This window comes from Nannospalax galili, unplaced genomic scaffold (assembly GCF_000622305.1).
Source record: "Nannospalax galili isolate Female #2095 unplaced genomic scaffold, S.galili_v1.0 scaffold221, whole genome shotgun sequence".
Classification (NCBI taxonomy): Eukaryota; Metazoa; Chordata; class Mammalia; order Rodentia; family Spalacidae; genus Nannospalax; species Nannospalax galili.
In genome coordinates this window covers 948,851-972,981 of record NW_008344592.1, presented here as the reverse complement: position 1 = coordinate 972,981, position 24,131 = coordinate 948,851, and the positions used below count along the sequence as shown (strand labels likewise).

At 49.4% G+C, this 24,131-nt stretch overlaps 1 protein-coding gene across 20 annotated transcripts in view; it reads right to left on the bottom strand.

Moving 5' to 3' along the window:
* Epb41l1 (erythrocyte membrane protein band 4.1 like 1) overlaps positions 1-24,131 on the bottom strand; it is a 132,327-nt gene that overhangs the window by 17,836 nt on the left and 90,360 nt on the right. For 4 of the 20 annotated variants that reach the window (XM_008840771.3, XM_008840772.3, XM_008840777.2 and 1 more), the window contains 11 exons: positions 21,536-21,633; positions 21,103-21,278; positions 19,349-19,497; positions 18,399-18,434; positions 15,970-16,152; positions 12,491-12,589; positions 6,719-8,638; positions 6,118-6,228; positions 4,635-5,042; positions 2,782-2,886; positions 201-284 (listed from right to left, as the gene is read on the bottom strand). In XM_008840771.3, coding sequence (XP_008838993.1) covers positions 201-284; positions 2,782-2,886; positions 4,635-5,042; positions 6,118-6,228; positions 6,719-8,638; positions 12,491-12,589; positions 15,970-16,152; positions 18,399-18,434; positions 19,349-19,497; positions 21,103-21,278; positions 21,536-21,633 — 3,369 coding nt within the window. The remainder of the gene's footprint in view (positions 1-200; positions 285-2,781; positions 2,887-4,634; positions 5,043-6,117; positions 6,229-6,718; positions 8,639-12,490; positions 12,590-15,969; positions 16,153-18,398; positions 18,435-19,348; positions 19,498-21,102; positions 21,279-21,535; positions 21,634-24,131) is intronic. The other 16 variants (XM_017800041.2, XM_029567194.1, XM_017800034.2 and 13 more) reach the window with 15 other exon arrangements.

The window sequence follows — 24,131 nt, the reverse complement described above, 5'->3', positions numbered from 1 at the left end:
ATTTAATTTGAAAAACTGAGGTCTGACAATATGTATTAGGGCAGCCAAAGTACCATACCACAGAGGTCTGATTGTCTTCCTGATTTATGCAGTGGGGGCAGCTGAGGACTTCCTGAAATAGCTGCCAGGGTCACTTGCTATCTGGCTATTTGGGGAACAAGGGGCAGGTCAGTGAAGGGAGTCTCCTGGGTTCCACTTACCATGGTGGTTGAAATGGTCTCTGTGGTGATGCAGGGGGGAGCTGTCATGAACTCTTTACCTACTGGGGCACTCCCATCTACCTGCTGAGCAGAGGAGGAAGCATTAGAGATGGACAGGACCAGACATACCTGGAGCATCTGTCACCTGGCTCATGACACTTCCAGTTAGAGTGACAGGTTATGTGAGTGGGCATGAATTGGGGGTAGTCCACACACAGCATTCCTGAGAAAACTTGAGGTTCCTCACAGACCCTCCACTTCATTTCAGGAAGAGTAATTCCACACAAGTTGACAAATTCTACCTAAGTTTCAGCATACACAACCTTTGATGTAGCAATGCACAGGAAATTATTTTAATTTTTAAATTTTATTTTATGTGTATGAGTATTTTGCCTGTGTGTATATAAGTGCATCATGTGTGTGCAATGCCCATGGAGGCCAGAGAAGGCATCAGATCCCCTGGAACTGGAGTTAAGTATAAGTGTTAGCTGCCATATGAGTGGGGAACCAAACCCCAGTTCTCTTGAAGAGCACCCAGTGATTTTAACTGCTGAGCCATCTCTCCAGCCCCAATTCACAGGAATTTACCCTTTGCATAGAAACTTTTTAAATTTACTGAGAAATATGGACAAGGAAATTTTATCATAGTACTGATTATTTGCAAAAGATAAAACCCACCACGGGGTCCAGTGATGGGAGACAGAAATGTAAATCAGGACTCAATTCCTGAACAGGACTAAGAATAAAGTGGACACAGGGCTAGGGATGTAGCACAGTTGGCAAAGTTCTTGCTTAATGTGCATGAATCCCTGGGTTTGATCCCCAGCACCACATAAAAAACTGGCTGTGGTGGTGCATGCCTGTAATTCCAGGACTTAGGCGGTTGGCGGCAGGAGGACCAGAAATCAAGGTCATCCTCAGCTGCCTAGTAAATTTGAGGAACCAGGCTAGGATACCTGGCAGGGATTCTGGAAGTACACACATATATACAAATATGGGGGGGGAGTAAAAGCCATTGTACAGTTACTTTTGTCTAAGAATTTTAAGTGTATATAGATGTAGGTATCTATGTTGGCATATACCTAATCTTTTTCTGAGAGACAGCCTAAGAATAAGTTCATTCATAACTGGGAACATTTTGGAGTTCTTTTTTAATTCATTATTATGTATTTATTTATTTTTATTTTATGTATATGAGTGTTATGCCTGCATGTATGTAAGTGCACTCATGTCCTACAGTGCCTGTGAAGGACAGAAGAGGGCGTCAGATCCCCTGGAACTGTAGTTATGGATGGTTGTTAACTACCATGTGGGTGCTGGGATTTAAACCTGGGTCCTCTGTAAGAACAGCTCTTAATTGCTGAGCCATCTTTCCAGCCCCTTGGAGTTCTGTTTTGACAACAAGAGTTAAGCTGTGGGACTGAAGGTCATTTTTTATTTCCTTATACTTTGTATCAAATGAAATACAAGTTACTAAAAACAAAGTAAGCCAGGAAAGACAAGCCGCTTGTCCAAAGTGGACCAGTTCATGAGCCTTGACTGGAATTAGCCAGCTGCATAGCCCTTAACGTTGTTGTAAAAGTAGGAGAGAATATTCTGAAAATTACAGTTGCCTATGTTGTTGTTTTATGTCTTATTTCATTGCTTTTTCTTTATTTGGGTTGTTTGTGCTGGGGGTAGAACCCACGGCGAGGACTCTACCACCAGGCTATCCACCTAGCCCTTACTTCAGTTCTTGAGACAAAGACTGGTCGACAGGAGACGAAAGTCTCTGGCACAGCAGCTCTTCTGGCCAGGAAGAACCAGGAGGGCATCTCTCAGGACCATAACCTCAATTTCCAAGTTTAAAACCCACAGAAGGCAGGTGGGAAGTGCATAGTAAGCACACTATGTTCAGGACAGCTCTCTCTAGGAGTAAGCATGCTTCATTTTGCCAACACAAACACTGTTTAGTCATTTGCCTTCAGTCTGTTCATCTTGACATTCTAATATGGACCCTCCACCCATAAAAAATGCCCCAGGTGAGCTGTTCTGACCAAAGAGTGATGGGAATTTCTCCCTCTTCTGTCCCCAAGCAGCCCTGGGAAGAACCTCTCTGGTCCATCAAGCAGCCTGAAAGCTATGGTTCTAATCCACTAGCCGCTAGTCTTTTTAACACCCCCAGGAGGAAGGCAGGGGCAGGATCGACCCTGTTTTGCAGATGGAGAAATACTGGCTTTAAAAGTATGTCCTTTCACAGGGCGTGGTGGTGCACGCCTTTAATCCCAGCACTCAGGAGGCAGAGGCAGGAGGATCTCTGTGAGTTCAAGGCCAGCCTGGTCTACATAGTGAGTTCCCGGATAGCTGGGGCTACAGGGAGACCCTGTTTCAAAAAGACCAAAAAAAAAAAAAAAAAAAAAAGGTATGTCCTTTCACCTTTCTCCAACCTCAGAGCTCAGGGACTCAGAGGATCAGGATTGAAGTGGGGGCTCCAGAGATGCCGAGGTGGAAAGGGTTAACAAAGGGTCTTGGCTATGTCAGGAGGGACCCCACCCCCAAATGCCTATTTCCCATGTCAGGCTATTGGGGAGGCACATCTTACCTGGGTGCTGTCCACAGTGGAGACTCTGCTCTGCAGTACGGCCTCTGGCTCAATCTTCTTTCTGATAGCTAGACTGCTGACCATCATGGTTTCTGCTTTCACAGACTACAGAAACATGAAGGGGACACTTAAAAACTCAAGCCCTGGCACAACTTCCATTCACAGGCAATTCGGAGGTAGGAAGAGCAGGCTTTCTCCTACCTCTGGGGTTGGCCAGGTTTCAAGAAGAGTACACAGAGGCATGGTGGTAGTGTCACAAAGAAATGGCCCAAAGGGAGAGAGCCAGAGCCACCACATGCACTGGGCAGGCCTGTCCCCCCGACCTCAGAGGGCTGTATGTCTTTTGAGGCAATATTAAAAGAATGGTTAAAACCCTATGCTCAGTGTTCTCCTTATATACACAATGTTACTGAATCCTTAAGGATATCACAGGTTAAGTCTCCACTGTTCAGCTACTTCATTTGAGCTGCTATTCACAGCAGGAACCATGGAAGCACCCAGGGGCCAGGCAGGGGATGGAAATGGGTCAGGGGGCTGAATGGGGAGAAATGGAGAGCATGTGGGGTCACACTCAGGTTTGGCTATTACCAGAGCCTCTGTTTTTTTTAATGATATAATAAAATTCAATGTCATTAGTTTAAAGTCAAAGTAAAAGAAAACACACTATTGGCCAGATGCAGCCAAGGCCACTGGTTTATAACCTGCGCTCTAAATGACCAGGTTCTTCTGAGTCCCCTAGTAGGCCTAATTCACAGCTATGCACACTAAAGGTTTTCACATGTGAATTGAATGGATGAATGGAGTCTGGCTTGTCATCTAGTTGGAAGGAACAGGGAAGAGGGAGAGACTCTTATAGATGGTTGTACCCTGTGATCTAGTCACTCAATTTGTCATCCCTTAATGCTGAGTATGCATCAGACTTAGAGCAGCTGCCATCTGGAGGGACAGCAGACCTGTCAGCCTCTGTTCTGACTGTGCTGCATTGACACTAGAGCAAAAGCATGCCAGGGCAGGGCAGGGTGTGACAGGGCAGTACTGCCACCGAGGTTGGCCAGAAAAACATTTGCTAGAAAACTGACATCTGAGCCCTGTCCTAGATGGCACTTTGTGAGGCACAGAAAGGGATGGCAAGCCTTCCATGCAGAGGGAACAGCATGGAGTGAGGCTAGGATGGATGAGTTGGTGTTTACTACTTGCGAGGGAGAGAGGGAGACAAGAAGGAAGGGAGGGAAGAAGGCCGAGAGGGAGGGAGGGAGTCTTGACTAGAAGAGGTGAAGGGCAGTGATGAGTTGCTGAAAAACTTCTCTGCAGTTATACAAAGGGTACCACAAAGCAGAGAGGGCCAGACACTGTCAGTCTCTGCATCATCCCCAATGGCTGCATGTTCTCTTCTCTGGGAGTTTCTACTGCCACCATGAGACCCCAGGGCCAGATGGATTTAAATGAACGCCTCTTCTTCAAGTCCTAGGAAAATGAGTCTGGGCCTGAATTAAGAAAAACTACTCAGGTTTCAGACCAGCTGTGGAAACCCTGAGCACCCACAGACACATGCTCTCTGCAGGTGCCATGCAACACAGGCAGGGGGAGGAGTTGAGGAAGACTGTCATCGCTTGACCTCAGCAAGCAATGGAGCCACAAGGTTAAAACACCGTGGAGCACGTGTTAGGGGTGAACCGACACAGCGAACATGCGGTCACAGTCACAGAACCATGCTGTTCTGAGGCAGGGCAGTCATGCAACACCAGACAGAGCTTCAGACTTCAGCTGATGGCCCAGTCTTCTCACACATGGCCCAGGACCCTCTGAGCATGCAGTGCCCTGTCAGGCTGGCTCTCCATGAAGCTCCACTATACCTCAAACTGGGGCATATCCGGGGTGGAGCAAGCCCCTCGATCTGGGCTGTCCTCTGGGCCCCCAGACTCATCATCTTGGCTGGAGGGCTCCTTGAGATCCCGGGAGAACACCAGGCCCTCTGTCTCTGAGTCGCTTTTATCGCGGTCAAGCTCAGGCAGGCTGCGGGAGAAGTCTTCAAAGGCGCTGCCATGGTAGTCACCAATAACTGTGAAGTCCACTTCAGCCTCCAGGCTGGATGTGGAGCTGACCGTGATGCTGGAGCACTTGCGTTCAATGGCCAGATGGTTGTCCTTCAAGAATACGGCATCCCTCTCCTGGTCCTGGTCCTCATCTCCTGTGTCACTCTCTGGGGCCCGAGGGCGTGGTGGTTTGACTTTCTCCTCCGAGCCCTCCCTCAGCCCTGCTCTCTATGGCCAGATAAAATCAGGGGAATGGGGATTTGGGATGGAGAGAGAGGTCAAGATGGTGAATACCAGAAGTAAGAACTGAGTCCATGTCCCCCAAATGGAAGAGCAGATCAGGAAATGAAAAACACGCCCAGGAAAGGCTTCCTTGGAATCATAACAAGCTAGAAATGCAAAATAAAACAGACTTCTCAAGACTGGGGGTGCTCCTTCGGAGGGTCTCACACAGATGGCAAAAGCAAGTACAAAGCCAACATCCTTCCAGTGAGTTCTGGACAGGAGGTCCCATCCAAGAGCCTATCAGAAGCAGCATTGTGCGAAAGGCAGGAATGGAGGCCCAGACCCCAGGCCCATCCGTGCAGGTGGCATTGGGAGGCAAACTAAGGAAGAAGGCTGGGGATTCAGAGGAACCCAGGAGCGGAGGCAGAAAGGCTAAAGCTGGAGCTTGAGGAACACAGAGGAAGCCAGCAGCCTGTCAATTGCACTGAGTCTCTGGGGGAGGGTCAGCATTGACCAGAGGGAGGAGAAATACAGGCCCAGGCCCTCTGGACTCAAGCTTCCCTGGAGCTGGGTGCTATGCCAGTTCCACCTTGAACTCCATGGCGAGCCACAGGCAGGCCATGGAAAGGAAGTTCTGGTTCTATCAGTGTAATTGACAACAGTAGGTCAAGGGAAAGCCTAAGGGGAACCAGCAAACCTTGTCCAACATACATACCACTCAACTGGTCTGTCAGGGATTAAACACCACACACACATTTTTGCCTGGTTTGTGACTTTTTTTTTAAAAAAAAAAAAGACCAATCTAACACCCATAAAATATTTTGAAAAAAAAAAACCAAAAACTCAGCTTCAGGTTCTGGCGGTTTAGTGTGCTTACGAGATTCACTTGTTAAATGGCCTCCACTTGGCCAGTTTCTGGAAGGTTGAGAGGTGTGAGGAGTACATTCCAGACAAGCCAGAGTTTGAACAGCCACGGGTGGGGGGGGTTGCTGCTAGAGCAGGTGGGAATCTAAGGAGCAATGCATCCCGGCCAGGTGAGGATGAACAAGTCATCAGGGCACAGAGGGACTGCAGAGACCTGAGGACCCGGAGGGCTGGTGAATCTCAGGTGCCCCCTCTTCCCAGGGGCATTTGCTGCTAAGCTGGCAGAGAAGCTCTTCTCTTCCCTGACTGCATCTCCGGATTTGTTCTGGGTTAGAGAAGACAGTTAGTCCTAAGGAGGCAGAAAGAAACTTGAGAGGGAACCAGAATGGAGGATGGAGACCTCTGGACTGTCAGCTTCAACAAGGTGGGGTACCAGGGATGGGAAAGGATGAAGAAAGATCACTGGATAAGCCAAGCAAGAGAGGTAGGAATCTAGCAGGTGGAGCAGCAAGGCAAAGCGACTATGTAGTTTGCTGGTGGTGATGGCCCCTTCTTCATGGACACTGTGTGACTCTCTGGGGATCAGGTCACACCAAAGGCTGGGGGCTATTTGTGGCCAAGCTAACAAGGGCTAAGCAGATGGCCCCATTGTTCAGCCTGGGCTAGCTCAGGCCCAGGTGGGAAATGACCTTGTAGGGATGGACAAACAGCCTGACTGCAGGAATGATGAGGAACCATCGAAGCATGCATCTAAGAAGCTACGTGGCATGCGGTTGGCCCCCAGGAGTGAGGACACGGTGGGGGTGGGGGCTCACACGGCCAGTTACCCCAGTAGCTTCCTCCAGCGTGGTTTCGTGGCCTGAATCGGGAGACATGAGCTCCGGGTCTGGGTCTCTTTCCTGGTGGGGAGAAGTGCCCTCCCTGACATGCTGGGCAGCCAGAGGCATGAAAGATGGATGTGGGACTTCGGGGCTGGCAAAGTCCCCAGGGAGCTGGAGCTGGAGCTGGATGAAGTCCAAGTCTGGAAGTTTATTCTGCTGTGGCTCTACGTGTCCCAGGGAAGTCTCTGAAGTCAACTCGTTTGGAAGGGCCCTAGTTTCATCCTGACTGGCTCGATGTGTCTCAGCTCTGTGGGTCTCAAATATCCGAATTTTGTTGGCCACTGAGGTCTTACTGATATCCTCCTGGGAACCCTCGTGGCCCCCAGCTTGGAGGGAAGCCATCTCTTTTTGTTTCTCTAAAGGAAACACCAACCCCAGGAATGTGGCTCCCTCAGTTCCTTCAGGGACAATTCTGGGCTTTCTGCTGGCAACTGGAGGTGCCTTGTGCTCACCTCTTTTGTCAGGGGGCACAATCAGCTCAACTTTGTCCTTGGACTCCAGGCTCTCTTTAGGAGGGTGGACATGTTTGAGAAATTCAGGGAACTGATCCCCAGAGGGATCCCTGAATGCCAAAGGCTCCCCTGACCCAGGAGGGACTGGACTTGGAGAAGAGTCTTCCAGAGTTGTCTGAGCCTCAAAGTAACTAAGGGAAGCTGGCAGCGGGGGGACGGCCTCCCTGTCCCCTGTCTCAGCTTCTCCAGTCTGAATGGGAACTGCTTCCTTTTCCTTGGGCAGGAAGCTGCTTTGGGCTGTCTTGGCTGGCTTCCTAACACAAGGAGGGATAGTCCACAGAAGGGCACAGGCCTGGGCATCCAGGCGCACCCCTCCTCTACCAGGGGAGTGCGTCTTCTGTCTAGCTGGGGGACTTTTCTTACTCTTTCCCATCCAATCTATACTCACAGGGGCCTCTTCCTCTTCAGCTACCCCGGCCATCCTTTGCCCTGCTTCTTCCCAGTCCTCTACAAAAGTCTGCCCCATAGTGGGTCCCTGCAGGTCATCACGGTCTCTGGAAGGCCAGGTGTCTTCCTCTGAGGAAGCCATGTGGGCTTCACCCTTACTCTTGCTGGAAGCTGTGGCAGAGCTTTTTGTATCCAAGGACTTCAGTTCCCAGTGTTCTGGATGCTTCCCCTCCAGCTCCAGCCAGGTCCCATCTCCAGGAGGGATGTCCAGGCACTCTTCCCTCCCCTCTGAGGGTGGAGAAAGGACTTGGTCTTCAGAGTCTTTCTCTCCGTAGTTTAGATAGAAGCTCCTCTCTGCAAAGGAGGTGTCAGTCTCATCACTTGAGTCAGCTCTGGCTTCTGCCTGCACTGGATCCAACAGAAAGGACTGGAGTCCTCCCTTGTCTGAGGCAGGAGAGAGAACCTCTTCCTCCACTGACCTGGCCCCTGTGACTGTGGGTCGTCCCCAAATCTGGAAACTCTCCAGCCCCTTCCCCAGTTCCATTTGGCTTTCCAGCTGACCATCTGAGACACAGTAGTTCCTGACGGGTGCCTTGGTGGCACCCACCTTGAGCTCAGGGCCTTCAAGGAGCTTTTCTCGTGTAGCCTGGGTAGCCCCTCTGGAGCCTCCCCTGACCCAGGGGCCTTCCTCCCCCATCGTCTCAAAGTCTTCTGGACTTGCAACCACGCTCCTTTGCTGCTGACTGCCTGCTCTTCTGGCTCCCACCATTTCTTCTGTGGCCACTTCAACTTTGAACTTGTCCATCAGAATGTCTACCTTGGAGAGTCTGCCATCAGCAAGGATCTCAGCAAAGCCTGCCTCACTTTCTTCCCGTTGTATGGCAGCCACTGTTAGGAGGCCACGTTCTTCTGGCCTAGTGGATACTCTTTCTATAAATACCCAGTGCTCTGATCCCTGTGTTTCAATTGGAGCAAGAAAAGTTAACGTGAAATAGAGGCACCTGAAGCCTGGCCTCTTCTTTCTGTAAGAAGGGGCCAATCTACCACCAAAGGATTTGATCCTGGGACCATGTGTCCCAAGAACTGGCCAGGGGCAGAAAGGGATGACAATACTAACACCCTTGTCAAGGTTATTTTTCCTATGATGGCCCCCAATAAATTACTAACTGACCCTCTTCAATCACTGATCCCAATTTAATAAAATGGGATGGGGTCTCATACCACTCCCATGATAACAATGGGGAAAGGGAGATCCACAGATGGGCCAGGCCTCTTCCTCCTTCTCTTGTAATAAAATATTTGACACTGTCAAGAGGGGAAAGCACTTATATCACAAACAATCTCTGAGTATTACAGTTGAAAGAGCTCTTAAGACATCTGGTGTGATATTCCTTATAGGGGAAACTGAGGCCTGGGGAAGGCCAAAGACTTGGTCACAGCCATTGTTGATGGTAGAGTCAGGAGAAGAATGGCTGATTTTTGATGCCTGAGATCTTTTCTGACTCAGCCCTCCCGCCCCCTAACTTTGAAACTCAGGTGTCAACTGGGATCTGATGTCAAGCTGAGGGGAGGCAATGCAGTGAGTTGTGTGTCACAGGCCCCAGCCTAAAATGCAACCTTTCTACAAGAGTATTTGGGGAGGAAACAGATTAACAGCAAAAATGCCACATGGCCAGGTTAGTGCCAGTTGAAGCAATGCTTAAACGACTTGAACAATTCTTGGAAAATTCTAACAAAATCCAAGGAAAGAAGAGAAAAGGGCCAATCAGCACATATCACAGAAGGAAAAGACCAAAAGAAAGATCGTCACAGGGACAAAGGACCAGAGTGCATACTGTCAAACTCACTACAAGATGGTCCTCTCCCCATCCCCAACAGCTTCTAGAACTATTAAAGAAGCCATAATGCCATTGGGATTTTAATACTGAGACCTCAGAATATTTTCTGGCCATAAAAATCTCATCTATTTAATACGCATTGCAAACACTGAGCAGCTCTGGGGAAGTTGGAAGCCTGGGTAGAGGTCCCTCTCTCCTTTGAAGTCACAGTCCTCATTCAAGTCCTTCAAAATGTAGACATGGAAGTCAATTTCCAAATCTAGGCCTAGAGGAAAAAAGCAATTTGCCCATCTAATCACAGAGCCTAGAAATCAGTCCTGTGAGTTCTGAGAAATGTAACTTTCTCACTCTACCAAGACCACCTCCATAGTAAGAAACTGTTCCCAGCAGCAGGAGAGGGGAGGCTCATAGGACCCTAGACTCCTTTTCAGGTTATGGCTTGGCAATGAATCTGCCAATCCCATAAGAGCTGAAGGAGTTGGAAGGCTCAAGGGAACATTGCAAACCCTTTTTCCCAGGTCAGAGAGTCCTACCTCTAAGAGAATCTTATCAACAGGAAAGAGAGAAAAGGAAGAGGGAGGTCCAGACACAGACTGGTATAGCTTTCTGGGATGTTATTTTAGGTTGTTGCACTTGAACCCTCATAGGGATGTGCTTTATCAGCTTACAGAGGCCAGGACTCCTCTCATCTCCTTAGGAAGCAAGTTCCGTCAGTTGCTTTTGTTTCAACTTCTCCTAACAGTATCAGCCTGGCAATGATGGTCAAAGTTGGCCATCAACCAAAGAGACCCCTTCTGGAACATTCCTGCTCCAATTCTAACTAGCAAGTAGGTTAGATGGGCAATAGTGTGTGGGGTGGAAGCTGAATGGAAAGAAAGATTCTGAAGGCAGAAAAGGGGAAACATGTGGTGATGTTTGCTTAGTAGGTGCCAAGCAGTGTCAGCCCTTCATCTATGTAATTAAATTTAATGCAATTGGCAACCTTATTTCAGAAGGGGAAACCAAGACTCCCAAAGGGAAGGGGGGCTTGCCAAAGATCACAGAGTAGCAGTGGGGGAAGAAGTAAGGGCTCTGTTTCCAAAAAGCAAAAGTACAGAAGCTGTGTGTCGGCGGGGGTGGGGGTGAGTTAAAAAAGAAAAAAATTAGTTGGTACTAGTGCACTGCACTGGTAGAGCCACATCTGATCTGAGTCACAAGATGGGACAATGTTAGGGTAGCCTCAGAGGGGTCAGCCCTTACAGTATTTCTCCAGAGTCCCCAGCTCTTGGGTGCCTTGCTTAGAATGCTCCATGCCATCCAATCCAGCCACAAAAGTGGGGGCAAGGGGCTCTGCTTCTACACATGCCAGTCAAGAAGAAACTCCAGCAGGGAGGTTCTGCCCTCCCAGATGTTCAGACCCCACCTGGATCACATTCTGGACCAGAAGGAGGGCAGGATGGGGGGCTCTCCAGAAACCACATACTGGGAAAAACTGTTGAAGGAGGGGATATGGAAGGGAAGTATTCAGTCTTCTGAGGGGTAGCCTCAGGGAGGCTACAGAATAGGTCCATGGCCACCAGAAGGACAGAGGAGGTTCATGGGCAATGGACTCACAAAGACAGACTTAAATTAATTTGAAGAAAATTTCCTGACCTGCATGGTGGTAATTGCATTTGGGGGGGGAGCGGTGGTTGAGGCAAGACGATCACAAGTTTGAGTCCAGCTAAGAACAACATAGAAAGACCTTGTGGAAGGAAAGAAGAATGGGAGGGAGGGAGGGAGGGAGGGAAAGAGAAGGGGAAGCAGAAGGGGGAAGGACTGAATGATCTTAATTGATGACTGAAGACAAGTAAGCTGCTTTCAAGGACAGTGAGAGCCCTCTCTGTGGAGGAGGCTGATGTGGCAGGATGCTGATAAGGATGCACAGCAGGGCTCACTCCCCATACAGGCATCTGCCCCCTGGTTCTAGGACTCCAAGATGTGTTCCTACATTCCAAGATGTGTGTGGACTCCAAGGTAGGATCACTGTGTTCCTACCTTTGGGATACTGTTGGTTCCTGTTTCACTACCCTCAAGAGAACAAATGGATAGTTTTGTTTTTATTTTTTATATAAAGGAAAACTGCAAAGACAATTATGGTTTGTGTTTTACCAGGTCTGGAGCTCACTCCTGCTTTTCCTATAACTGTAACACATTTATAGCAGAAACTTTCTCTGTGATAACAGAAAGGTATATGTCTCCACAAACCATATCAATGGATGGGCATGGAGACCAGAAGAAGGCCAAATGCCTTCCAACCCCAACAGGCTATTTGGAATCTCAGCAGAGAGAGAAGACATGGGAATTCCATCCCCAGCATCCATACAGGGTCACAGGAAATCCCAGAACCCACTGACCTGCTGCTATCCTGGACCCAGAAACAATGCCCTCCTCACCTGGAATGCCTGCCTCTCTTAGAAGCCCAAGGATGCTCTTGGAAGGAAGATATTTACTTTTGCTTGACTGGAGTCCCAGACAGGCCAATGTCCTAGAGAGGTTTAGAGAGCTAGAAGCTGGGGATGGATGTAATGCCATACCATGCCACTGCTAGACCACAGTTGGGCTTCTAAATAGAGACAAGATCTTAGGGCAGGACACACTCAAGGGCCAAGACACCTAATCCCAAGCTTAGAGGCGAGAGCTGGCTTCCAGAGAAGGTCATGTCCCACCCCTTTGGAGCTAGAGGTACCAGCTATTCTATCTTCTTAGGATGGCTATGGTCCTGTCCTTCCTGAGAAGCAATGGATGAGGGAGGGGGCTGGCCCTTCATGGATCTCTTCATGGGGAAGCCTGCCAGTCACAACATGGGAACAACATGGGCTACCCCCTGCGTGGCAGAATCTGGCCCATATCCCTCATCCCAGGAAAGAGGTTTTTTAGGACCCTGAAGGGGAGAAAGGGATAGGTTGGAGGCCCAGGAGGAAGGGGCATGGGAAAGTGAGGACAGTAACCTCAGGCGATGCTGTGAGACTTTTCTGAGTGAACACTTCCAAGTCTGCTGATGTTCCAGGTACCAAGTCCTGCTGAGAAGTATCCTGGGTCCTCTGGGCCTGCAGGAGAGGCCCAGGGCCAGAGGAAAGGGAGAGAGGGAGGAAGGAAAGGAGAGACAGAGAGAGGAAGACAGGCAGAGAAAGCAGGAGACACACATACATATGAGTCTGTAAACAGTCCAGCTTTGTAAGTCCCACACCCTTATGGATTCAGTCAGGAAGGAGCCACTGTGAGGGGGGAGATAGAGATAGATAGCCTTTCTGGGCTGCTGAAGGGTGGGAGACCTCGTGGTTAGCTGCAAGGCAGTTCTGTGGCTTTCATCCTGTCCCTCATGCCCACTGACATTCTAGGGATTTTGGAGCCCCACCATTTGGTCTTGACTTCAAGCCTGTTTGAAGTCCAGGGTGCCCTGTATCTGGGGTCACAGTTGGAACTTTACACAAGCACGAGGTCTTGAGTTCAGATCCCCAGCACCTATGTAAAAAGCCAGGAGTGGTAGTACATATCTGTAATCCCAACTCTGGGGAGGTACAGACAGGTGGATTCCTGGAGCTCACTGGCCAGTCAGCCTAGCTGAATCTGTGAGTTCCAGATTCAGTGAAAAATATAGTGGAGGGGCTGGTGGGATGGTTTGAAAGTTGTCTTCTGACCTCCACATATGTGCACACAGAAACATACACACACACACGCACACACACACACACAAAGTTTTTTAAATTAATGAAAATTTTGTAAAACATTAAAAATGGAGGATGTCTAAGGAAGGTACTCTTTGTTGACTCCTGGCTTCCACATGCACACACACACACACACACACACACACACACACACACAAATGTGTATCTTAATGCACACACACACACCCCTACATGAACACACATCACCAATCCATCAATACACACACACACACGAATGTGTATCTTAATGCACACACACACACACCCCTACATGAACACACACCACTAATCCATCAATACATACACACACGAATGTGTATCTTAATGCACACACACACACCCCTACATGAACACACACCACTAATCCATCAATACATACACACACACACACACACACACACACACACACACGCATGCACGCACGCATGCACACAAGCACCAAATGAGAATAGCTCAAGCTCCTACTGCTGTCCTCTAGGGTTGGATGGGACCCAACAAGCCATGAGACAACTGCAGGAATTCTGGGTGGTTTGCCCTTGCAGGATCCCTCATGGAGCCCATATTGAGTAAGGGATTCTAGTCACTTTCAGCAACTGTCACATGACTATCCACCACTTTCTGGGGGACAACAAGCTTTCCTTTTCATCATGTCAGTGACCTTTGATGGAGTGACATTTTGGTCCCCTTTCAGGTGGTCTAGGCAATGAGGCTCAGAGAGATGACATCACTCATCCAAGCCCTTATCTGTGACTCCTCATTTCCCAAATCCTCAAGGACCTATAAATGCCAAGGAGCCTAAAAGCCAGTTCTGAATGGTTCACAGCTCCAAGCTGGGCTCTGGACTGTAATTCTTGCAGGTGTGCCAACTACAATTCTTAGGGCTGAGGAGAGGGTGGCTGGAACAGCCTCCACCTTTTAATAAGGCCCATCCTTCAGCAGTTCCAATTGTCACCAGCAGGTGGCACATACCACACACTAGGCTGGTCTGAGACCCAGAACTTCAGGCCCCAGCTGACTAGCACTCATCTCTCTAGCTCTTCTCTGCTGGCACCTGACCCTTTGGGTAGCCTCTGTGCCCCACTTCATCTATAGCCAAGCCAGGACCTGGCTCACCTCAGGACTGGTTACAGGCTACTCTGGCCAAGTCTCTCCCTAGGAAATGAGGGGAGAGGACCTGTATTAGCTCCCTACATCACACCCAAGGTCTAGCCTGTGGTCTTGGTTGTATTGGGACCATAGAAACCTTTACAGGCATATCTAACTTGCAGCCCATGGGCCATGTGCATCCCAGGGAAGCTATGAATGAAGTTCAACACATTTGTAGAAGACAACATCATGTCCTAATGTCAAAAGGTAACCCTGCTAGCAGATGCAGAGATTTACCCTTTGTCCAGGGCATCAGCCTTAAAGGCCCCCAAAACATTCCTAATTTTATGCCTCTGGCAACCATGGCATCTCAGGAGCTATGTCTGAGTTTATACCTCAAAAGGAAAATCTGTTACAAGACAAGCTCAGACCAGGGTTACTATCTCAGTAAAATGTTCTATGAATTAGATTGTGGCTGCATCACCAATTTTTAAAGCATCAGAGGGATGCTCGTAACAACTAGCTCTATACCAAGTCTGCACATGACTTGGTCTTGCCTCGAGGCAGCTGTGAATTAAGGACAACTATAATGACCTGGGACACAACAAAAGCAGCTTTTAACCCCTGGTCCATCAGCTACGATGCTGGATCATCTTTCATCTTTCTGGGTCTCAGTGCCCCATGGGCTTCTGGGTCCTTCCAGCTTTGATTTGGAGTTAATCTCTTGTATGGAAGAGTCCTGGAACTCTCCATATCATCCTGTATAATGCACATATCAGGCTTACGTCAGGCAGCATGTTGGTCGTGTGGTCCTTCTCCATGCATTATCTCATTTGAACTTCACAATATCCCTATAAAGCATCTCTACCTAACAGGGCCTCAGAGAGATTAAATAACAAGCCCAGAGTCCTTCAGCTGGCAGGCAACGGAATCAGCAGCCTAAGTCTAGACCATAGTTGGGCTGGTGACTCGTGAGCAGTAAGCTTCAGAGAGAAAAAAACCTACATTGAAACGGGTAAATCTTGCCAAGCTGTAGCAAGTACTAAAAATAATAGCTTGGGGTATAAATACGGGATCTCCCCCAATCCTATCTTCTTTTTTCAACAGAGAAAACACCCTACACTTTCCACTCTGGAAGAAAGGACATGGACCCTTTTGGGGAAGCCTTGGGAGCAGGTCTGGTCTGTGTGGACTGACTGTTTTGGTGGACTCTGAGGCTCCTTCCAGGAGAGTCCATCAGACATAAGGGTCTGATTCAAGGAGAGGGCTTCCAGGATTCTTAAATTGCATATGCAAGGGAATTTTCTAGTATACTTGTTTAAAGAGGTTGGTTCCAGGACTCTGCTGCCTAACAGCTGATTCCATAGGTCCAAGGCAGAGCCCTGGAACCTATATTTCTAATGAGCACCCATTCCCATTATTCTCTGCCTAATTGAAGGGGAGCACACAAAGCTATCAGGAGTCTTTGAAATTTTTCATGCTCTAAGGTGGTCCTGGGACCCAGACTTCCAAGAGTTAATGGATCAGACTTCCTTAGCCTAACCTGCCTCCACATCCCATCAGCCTGCAGGCAGCATGGAGGACACAGTGCTGAGGAGAAATGTAAATATGTACTAACCCCCTCCAAGTACCTCTTTTCCCAAGGTCCCCACTGAGGGATTCAGTGAGACACCTACCTCGCTAGCTTTCTCAGGGGTGCCCTTGGGGGACGGGGATGCAGGGGAGGAGGGCAGCCTGCGCTCCCGTTCCCAGTCTCGATCTCGGTGGATCAGTTTGCTGTTGGGCTCCTTCAGGGTCCTCTTGAGTTCATTGATGCTGGCCTGGTGCTTCAGCAGGACATCCTCTGGCTTGTCCAGGAACTAGGCATGGGTGGAGAAGGCAGAGATGTAAGGTGGACAGCTCCAAGCAGGTGATAAGTGTGCAGGAAGGAGGGTAGCAGTCACCATCACCACCCTGCCCATAATGTAATTCCCTAACCTGAGGCTGCCTTCTTCAAACAGCCCTAGGAGCCAAGTGAGGTAAGGATCATAAGCTCTAAGAGGTGCACCAACCAGAGGCTTAGGGCGACTGGATGACAAAGAGGGTGGTCTAGTAAGGCCACCCTCTTCTCTTCCCTGCCTGACACCCTGACCTCAGGGAACCCAACTCTATGTAAGACCCTCAGGTCTGGGTGAGTTCCTGTCATACTCTAGGTCCAGATGGAGTCAAGCACACAGATGACCTGGGCCAGTAAGTAGGATGTCTAGTCTTGGCACTTCTGAGCCCCCATGCAACTGCTGAGATCCAGGGCCTTGAATGAAGATATGCCTAAACTGGGGTCATCCTGGAAAATGGGCCCTATCCCCTTACTCAGGACCAGAGAAACACTATATAGCCTTCTCTTCCCTGAGCCACTACCTTCCAAGATGCCTTCTGGGTATTGACTATCTAAGAGCAGATAGAGTGAGATACTACCAAACAGAGGGGCTAAAATGCAGGCATAGAGGTGGAGTTCAGGTGGGGACAGGTAATCAGGAAGAAGAGATGAGTTTCAGGACCTAGCACAAGAATGAGGCAGGCATAGCTGGGGTCACAGGAGTGTCCCTCATTAAACCACCAAGTGTGAGCTCATGCCTGGGCAGCAGATGGAGTAATCTGCTTGGGTCCAGTGAGGATGAACCACAGAGAACTGCCAGTTCTGTTCATCTGCCTGCTTCTGGGGCATAAAGGGTAGGCTAGCAGCCCAAAGACCTATCAACAAGGCTATTTTAGGACTCACAACAACCCTATTAAGGGTAAGAAATGGACAATCTTAGCTTATGAGACAGACCAGTTGGTTCTAGGGGAACCATCTGGAAGATAAGCTTGCCATTGGATAAGGCTAGGCTATCCCCTTGGGTTCATCTCAGGCCTCAAAGAATCACTGTGGTTGCTCCCAAACTTTCTCAGGAAGAAACCCAATGCCCCCGAGGCTTCTGCTTTCCCTCCAGACACCTGCCTGCACCTCGGGCCTCCTTCTCAGGCTACGCTGGGACACTGCCTGTCTGAGAAGTCAAACCCCATGGAGTTTGTACAGGGTAGGACTGGGCCTCAATAGTTAGTGGGTCTCAACCCAAAATGATTCCAAGCTAGCCTGCTGGCCCTGTAGGTGAGCTGTGCTCCCAAGAGCGAGGGAGTGGGTGGGTCCTGGGATTCTTGAAAGTGAAAGGCCTTGGAGAAAGTGTCAAGGCCAAGAACAAAAATGAGTTAGGTATAGCTGGGTCACAGGTAGTCTGATGTATAGTTGGGCACATAGGGCCTGAGGGACTTTTCTAAGACCCAAAGTCAGGGCAGAACCAGGATGAAACTCAGACCCCAGGATGCTACGGCCAGGCCCTGACTACAGCCTGGTCTCAATAGACCAAAGATAAACAGCATCCCTTTGACTTAAGGTTCCACTGGAGAGCTGGAGACTGAGAAAAGGAAGAAGTGGGAACTCAGGAGGAAGAAGATGAGGGGAAGCAGCAAATAAAAGATGGGAGGAAGAGGAAAGGAGAGGTTTTTGATGGAGCCAAGGCAGTAGCAGTCCACTCGGGAGGGAGGTAGAACTGGAGTCTAAGCAGGCACAGATGTGCTCTGAGGGCTCCTCCCTCCCCACGCGAGCCCCCACTCCCACAACCGGTTGCCAAGAGATACAAAGAGAAGGGCACAAATGAAATGGAGGTGTGGCCAAACTGCTGTGGGGAAAAGAAGCTAAGGATGGGAGGGTGGGGGTGGAAGGAGGAGCTAATGGAAGCACAGAATGGTCTGGAAGAGCTGGTGGATACAGGTGGGGTGGTCAGCAGGAGAGAGGCAAGCATGGATTACCAGGCGGGGGCAGGGGGGGGAGGGAGCAAAGATTGACACTGGGTAGAGGGTAGGGCATATGGATGGGGCTAGAGTCTGAGCAGGGAGCTGGAGACATGAGTTTCATGAGGAAGCAGGGTGATTGGAGAGGGGGAGGATGGAAAAGGGAACGAGGAGGGTGGGCAGAAACAAAGCTGGAGCTGAGATGGTGTCAGAGGCACAAATGCGAGACAGTGAGATGGTGAAAAATGAACTAGGGATCCGAAAGGCTGGGGAGGGAGGGACAGGTCCCATGCAGTACCTCCTGCTTGTGTCTCGGCGTGGTTTCCTGCTCCGGCTAGTGGGATATGGCAAGAGGGAAAGGAACCAGCAGGGTCAGTAGAGCAAACAGATTAGAGACACTGCAACCAGCCTGGTCTAGCAAGGTAGCCCCGTGCACTCACAACCAACCCAACCAAGCAGCACAGGCCAGGAAAGCTGCTGGGCCACCCACCGGGTGATGAGATAGCAGGGTGAAGGTGTGGGGCAGAAAGTAGGGGGTTGTCCCAGGAAGACAAAGGGGCCAGGGACTGGAGGGAGGCCAAGTGTCCAGAATTCCACTCACAGACGGGGTACCATGTCTGGAGTGTCATGCTTTGAGCTGCAGAGAGGGTGTGTTTAGGGGCCTGTGCTCACACTTCAGAATCATATGACAGAAAAAGGCTGCTTAGCAATGCCACCAAGGAAGCCACACCTGGCCTGTGTGTGGCCAGGCCTGTGCCTGTGAACATGCTGTCATGTCCCTGAATAAGTCTAACACTCAGGGCGCCTGCAGGAGAATGCATACATGCACACTGGGGGTAGGTATGTGCAGAAAAGGAGGGTGAGGCTGCGAGAAAGGACACACCTATACCTCACAGTGTAAGGGAGTGGTGCACCTGGTCATGCTCAGGGGAGGAGAGGTAACACAGAGCCAATCATAGACAAAGTGCTGATGAGGGTGAGTTCTCCAGGAGATAGAGCAGCCTCCTCCTACACCCTGGGGAAGCTGGGCAAAAGGGGATAGCATGCCCATCTCCACGCCCAGCCCTACCCTGGATGTGCAGGTGTTTGAGTACAGCCCAAGGCTAAGGTCATGTCCATGGTACATCCTACAGCAGGGGTGTTTGGCTACAGTTAGGACATGTGAAGGTTGGGGCTAAGTCTAGGCCTCAGGTCAGCCTCCCAGTCCCTGGGTCTAATAAAGTACATGACAGTCAGGCAGGCTCATACCTTTAGCTCCTTGATCTTGGTGGGGGTCCTGACCTCTCCTTCCTCAGCCTCTGATCGCCGACTCCCAGACTCAGCATCATCTTCCCGCTTGTCTCCATCAGGCCCTGTGTCATGGTTCTCACTGACTGAGGCAGGGCGGGAGAACTCTGCTAAAGTGGGTAGGGATGGTGTGTGAAGCATCTCCCCATGCACGGTGAGAAAGCCAGCCAAGCCAGTACCCGGCCACACTTGCAGTAGAGCCAAGTCTCAACCCACTGCTCATCCTGGTCCACAGCTGGTGAGTGGCAGAGCCACTTCCCAGCCTTGGGCCCTCTCCTGCTTACTACAGCACTATTGCCTGGGTTCACATCTCAAATCCAACCCTTCTTGGCTGTGCGATAGTAGGTAAATTACACAATCTCTCTGGGATTCAGTTTCCTCATCAATATACAAGTATCTCTTTCAGACAGGGGAGGTGATGAACCAATGAGCTAAGGTGGGTGTGTAAGCTGTCTGGCCCAGAGTGAGCGCTCCATCAAATGCTAGCCCAACAAACATCACTATCTGGGTTGTGGTCACTGAGGCAAAACCAGTTATATGATTATCTACCTAGCAAAGCCTAGGTATAGCTTTTACTAGTGACAGCAAAAGGCCTAAAGTTTATGGATGCTTTACCTTCTCTATAAATTAATGAGAATTCAAGGGGTCACTGTAATAATGTCCCTCTCTTTCACTGCAATTCCAAAATACTTTTCTGAATAGGAGAAGGGTAGGTTTGAGACCTCACCAGACTATGCCATAGATTGCCTCTTGGTGGGAGACAAGATGGAAAACACTGTGTGATGATAACCAGAGCACATACAACCCTGGAGCTGGCCTAGCTTAAAAACAGATGCCAGGGGCTGGAGAGATGCTCAGGAGTTAAGCACAAGCTGTTCTTGCAGAGGACCTGGGTTCAGCCCCCAGCATCCACATGGTAGGTAACGACAGTCCAGATCTAGGGGGTCTGACGCCCTCTTCTGGCCTCTGTGGGCACTGCATGCACATGGTGTACTTATATACATGCAGGCAAAACATTCATACCCTTTAAAAAAAAACAAAACAGGTGCCAGTTTCCCTTCTCTTTCATAGCTGCTGCTTTGCAGAGCGCCGATTCATGCACACTGCTCCATGTGACTCTCACTACTCTGTTGCTGGCCAGCCTGGGAATTACTACCCCCACTTGACAGAGGATAAGTCAAAAGAGAAAGGTTTGACTGGTGTCCCTCTGGGGTGTCAAGAAAGAAGTTCAACCTTCAGGATTAGAGGTGGGGCTTCTGTTCTTCCCCTGACAAATTTCCCCAGATCTGAGCTAACCTCTGCTGTCACCTCTCCTCCAATCTGGGTTCCATTTAATCCCTGGCTTTGGAATAGAACCTACAGGAGAGGGTGAGAGGACCAGTCCAGGTTCTTTTTCCTTCATGAAAACCACTCTGCCATTTTCCTGGTAGAACGCCAGACTATGCACTGCTGAGCTTCTCAGGCAGGGAGCCAGAAAACTAGGGACCCCACAAGGTCACAACCCAGAGAAGTCCTCAGAGCACTTGTAGCACCCAGTGGGACAGAGCTAACCCAGAGCTGGCTGGAAGCAGCAGTGCTTGTGGGCCACATCACCCAGGGCAAATGATGTTGGGAGTGCTACTACTATCAGTGTTTGCTCTGCAAAACCCAGAATGTCCACATCCCCTGCTTCCCTCCGAAGACCACTCTTCCTCCACCTCCAATGTGGGCCATACCTCCATCAAGGCTGCGGGACATGGTGTACCGTTTGCTGGAAGACCGTTCAAAGAAGGGTGCAGGCCGGTCGATGAGGGCGCTGGCCTGGCGGGTCTGTGCCTGGGTTCTCCCACTGTACCGGAACTTGGAGCCCATCACCAAAAAGCCCTTGGGTGGGGGCTCTGGGGACACCAACCTGCAATGGAGTGATGATAGAAGTGATAAGTAAGGATGGGCCCTGCATTGCTAGACCCAAGGTGAGACCTCACAGGCTTGTCTTTCCAGTGTCCCACCAACTAGAACACCTCAGAGTCCAGAAATGGAAGACAGGGGGAAAGGTGGGGCTGGCCTGTGTGCTAACTCCTCCTCATGCTCCCAGCACCTCTCTCACCCCTCTATCCCCCTCCCTCCGCACCCCCCTGCACCTCCCTCCCCTTCCTGGTGTCAGCTCACCGGAAGAACGTGTGGTGCTCAATGCAGACCTTCCACAGCCGCTTTGCTGACCGGTGGTTGGGGAGCTTGAAGCCAATGGTGCTCTCAAACTGTTCATACTGGGAAGCCGAAAAAGGGGGTGTTAAAGGCAGGACTTGGCCACATTTGCCACCAGCCCACCTTCTCAACCTCTCTCCAGGTAGGTACAACTTTGGCCTGTTTGTGCACATAACCAACAGGGGAGACTGTGCCCTCTTGTGTGACCAATCAAGCACCACACATTGGAGAACAACAGAGAAGATTCTACAGAGTAAGGAGGTCTCAATTCAATTTTTTGGTTTATTTATTTTTATGTGTATTGGTGTTTTGCTTGAGTGTATGTAAATGCACCCTATATGCAATTCCCATGGAGGTCAGAAGAAGACGTTGGATCCCCTAGAGCTGAAGTTATAGATGGTTGTTAGACACCATATGGGTGCTAGGAACCGAACCTGGGTCCTCTGCAGGAGCAGCCAGTGCTCTTAACCACTGAACCATCTCTCCAGCCCCCTGAAATAATTAAATAGGGCTGGAGAGATGGTTCAGTGGTTGTACTTGCCCCACAAGCATGAGGACCTGAGTTAGGATCCCCAGAACCTACCTAAAATGCCATGTGGCAGTTCACCTGTAATTGCAGTCTCAGAAGGTAGAGACAGAGGACCCCAGAGCAAGCTGGCTAGCCAGACCAGCCATGTTGGTGAGCTCTGGGTTTGACGTAGAGGCTCTGAATTATTGAATAAAATGGAAGAACAGTTGAGGATGATTCCCAATATCAACCTTGGGCTTTCAAATGCATACACCGTAGACACAGACACAGACACACACAAAAATGGAAAAACAAAAAAATAAAACACAAGGTCATTGTGTTGTGAGCTCTGAAGGGAACAGAGGGAAGTGCTGGGCAGGCTTGGGGTTCTCTGGAGCTACCCTCCAGATAGAAGAGGTTGGAGCTGAGCTTGGAAGGACAGAGATGTTCTACAGCTTGGATCTTAAATGTCCCCCTAAATGTCCAGGTGTTAAAGACTTAGTCCCCACTCTACTACATTTGGGAGATGGAAGCCTTTAAGATGTAGGGTCCCAGGCTGGAGAGAATGCCTCAGCAGTTAAGAGCACTGGCTGCTCTTTCAAAAGACCCAGGTTCAGTTCCCAGCACCCACATAGCAGCTAACAACAATCTGTAACTCCAGTTTCATGGGCTCTCATACCCCCTTTTGGCCTCATGCAAGCATGAGTACATTTTATACACACGCAGTTAAAACACTGGTACACACAAAAAATTAATTAGGCCTGGAGAGATGGCTCAGTGGTGAAGAGTGCTGGCAGCTCTTGCAGAGGACCTGGGTTCGATTTCCAGCACCCACATGGCAGCTAACAACCATCCATAGCTCCAGTTCCAGGGGATCTGATGCCCTCTTCTGACCTCCATGGGCATTTCATGACACAGGTGCACCTACCTACATGCAGGCAATATAGTCATATACATAAAAATAAATAAATCAAAAAATTTTTAATTGATTAAAAATTTTAAATTAGTGGGGTCTACTGGGAGTTTTTAGGTCACTGAGGGCATGACCTCAAATGCTGGTATCTTTATATTGCTTTGTTTTGACCTTGAAGTGGCCATTCTGCCCCTCCATGATGTGCTGCGTCACCATAGGCCCAAAGCAATGGGGATAATCAGACATGGACTAAAACCTCCAAAACTGTGAACCAGAATAAAATTTTCCTCTTTATAAGTTAATAATATCAAGTATTTTTGTTATAGTAACAGAAAGCTAACACGGGAAGGAACCAGCCATGTTAGAAGAGGGAAAAGAGACTTTCAGGTAGAATGTTATATGCAGTCTTTAGAGTAGGAAAGAGCTTGACTAATTCAAATATTGCAGAGCAAGTCAGAAGGGCTGGAGCATCACAGGCATCAGATAGCATAGTAGAGAAGGTAGGAGAGGTAGGCGGCCTTGGGAGCCAGATGCCAGTTAGAGAACTGAAGACAGTTCCTGAAATACTTCAGCAAGGGGTGTTTGTGCTGGATAGTTGTAGGTTGGCAGGATCTGATCGAAAGGATAAGAGGCAGGGAGCTCAATGAAAAGGACCATGTAGAGATTATAGGTGATGACAGAAGCTGGTGACTGGTAAATGGGGAGGAAGGCCCAGTGGTCAAGGTTACTCTAGTGGCAGAACCATGATTTTGATTGGATTGTGGGGTTGAAGGATAACCGGTGTGTAGATGTGTGCCTGGACATACATGCTGTGTGTTATTCTGTACCTGTGTGTCTTGTTAAGCATACATGGTGGAGTATTACACATATTACACATAGGCAAATATGTACACACAAACAGTGTGTGTATGTGTATGTGTGTGCGTGTAAGTATACATGTGTGTCTGAAAGCACACATCCAGGGCCAGCAAGATGGCTCAGTGGGTAAAGGTATTTGCCACTAAGCCTGATGACCTGAGTTTGATTACCAAACTCACTTGGTGGAAGGAAAGAACTGATTCCTCCTACAAATTGTCCTCTGGCACATGTGCAGTCCCCCCCCCCCCCCACCAAAAAAATATATAAAAACAAAAAAAAGT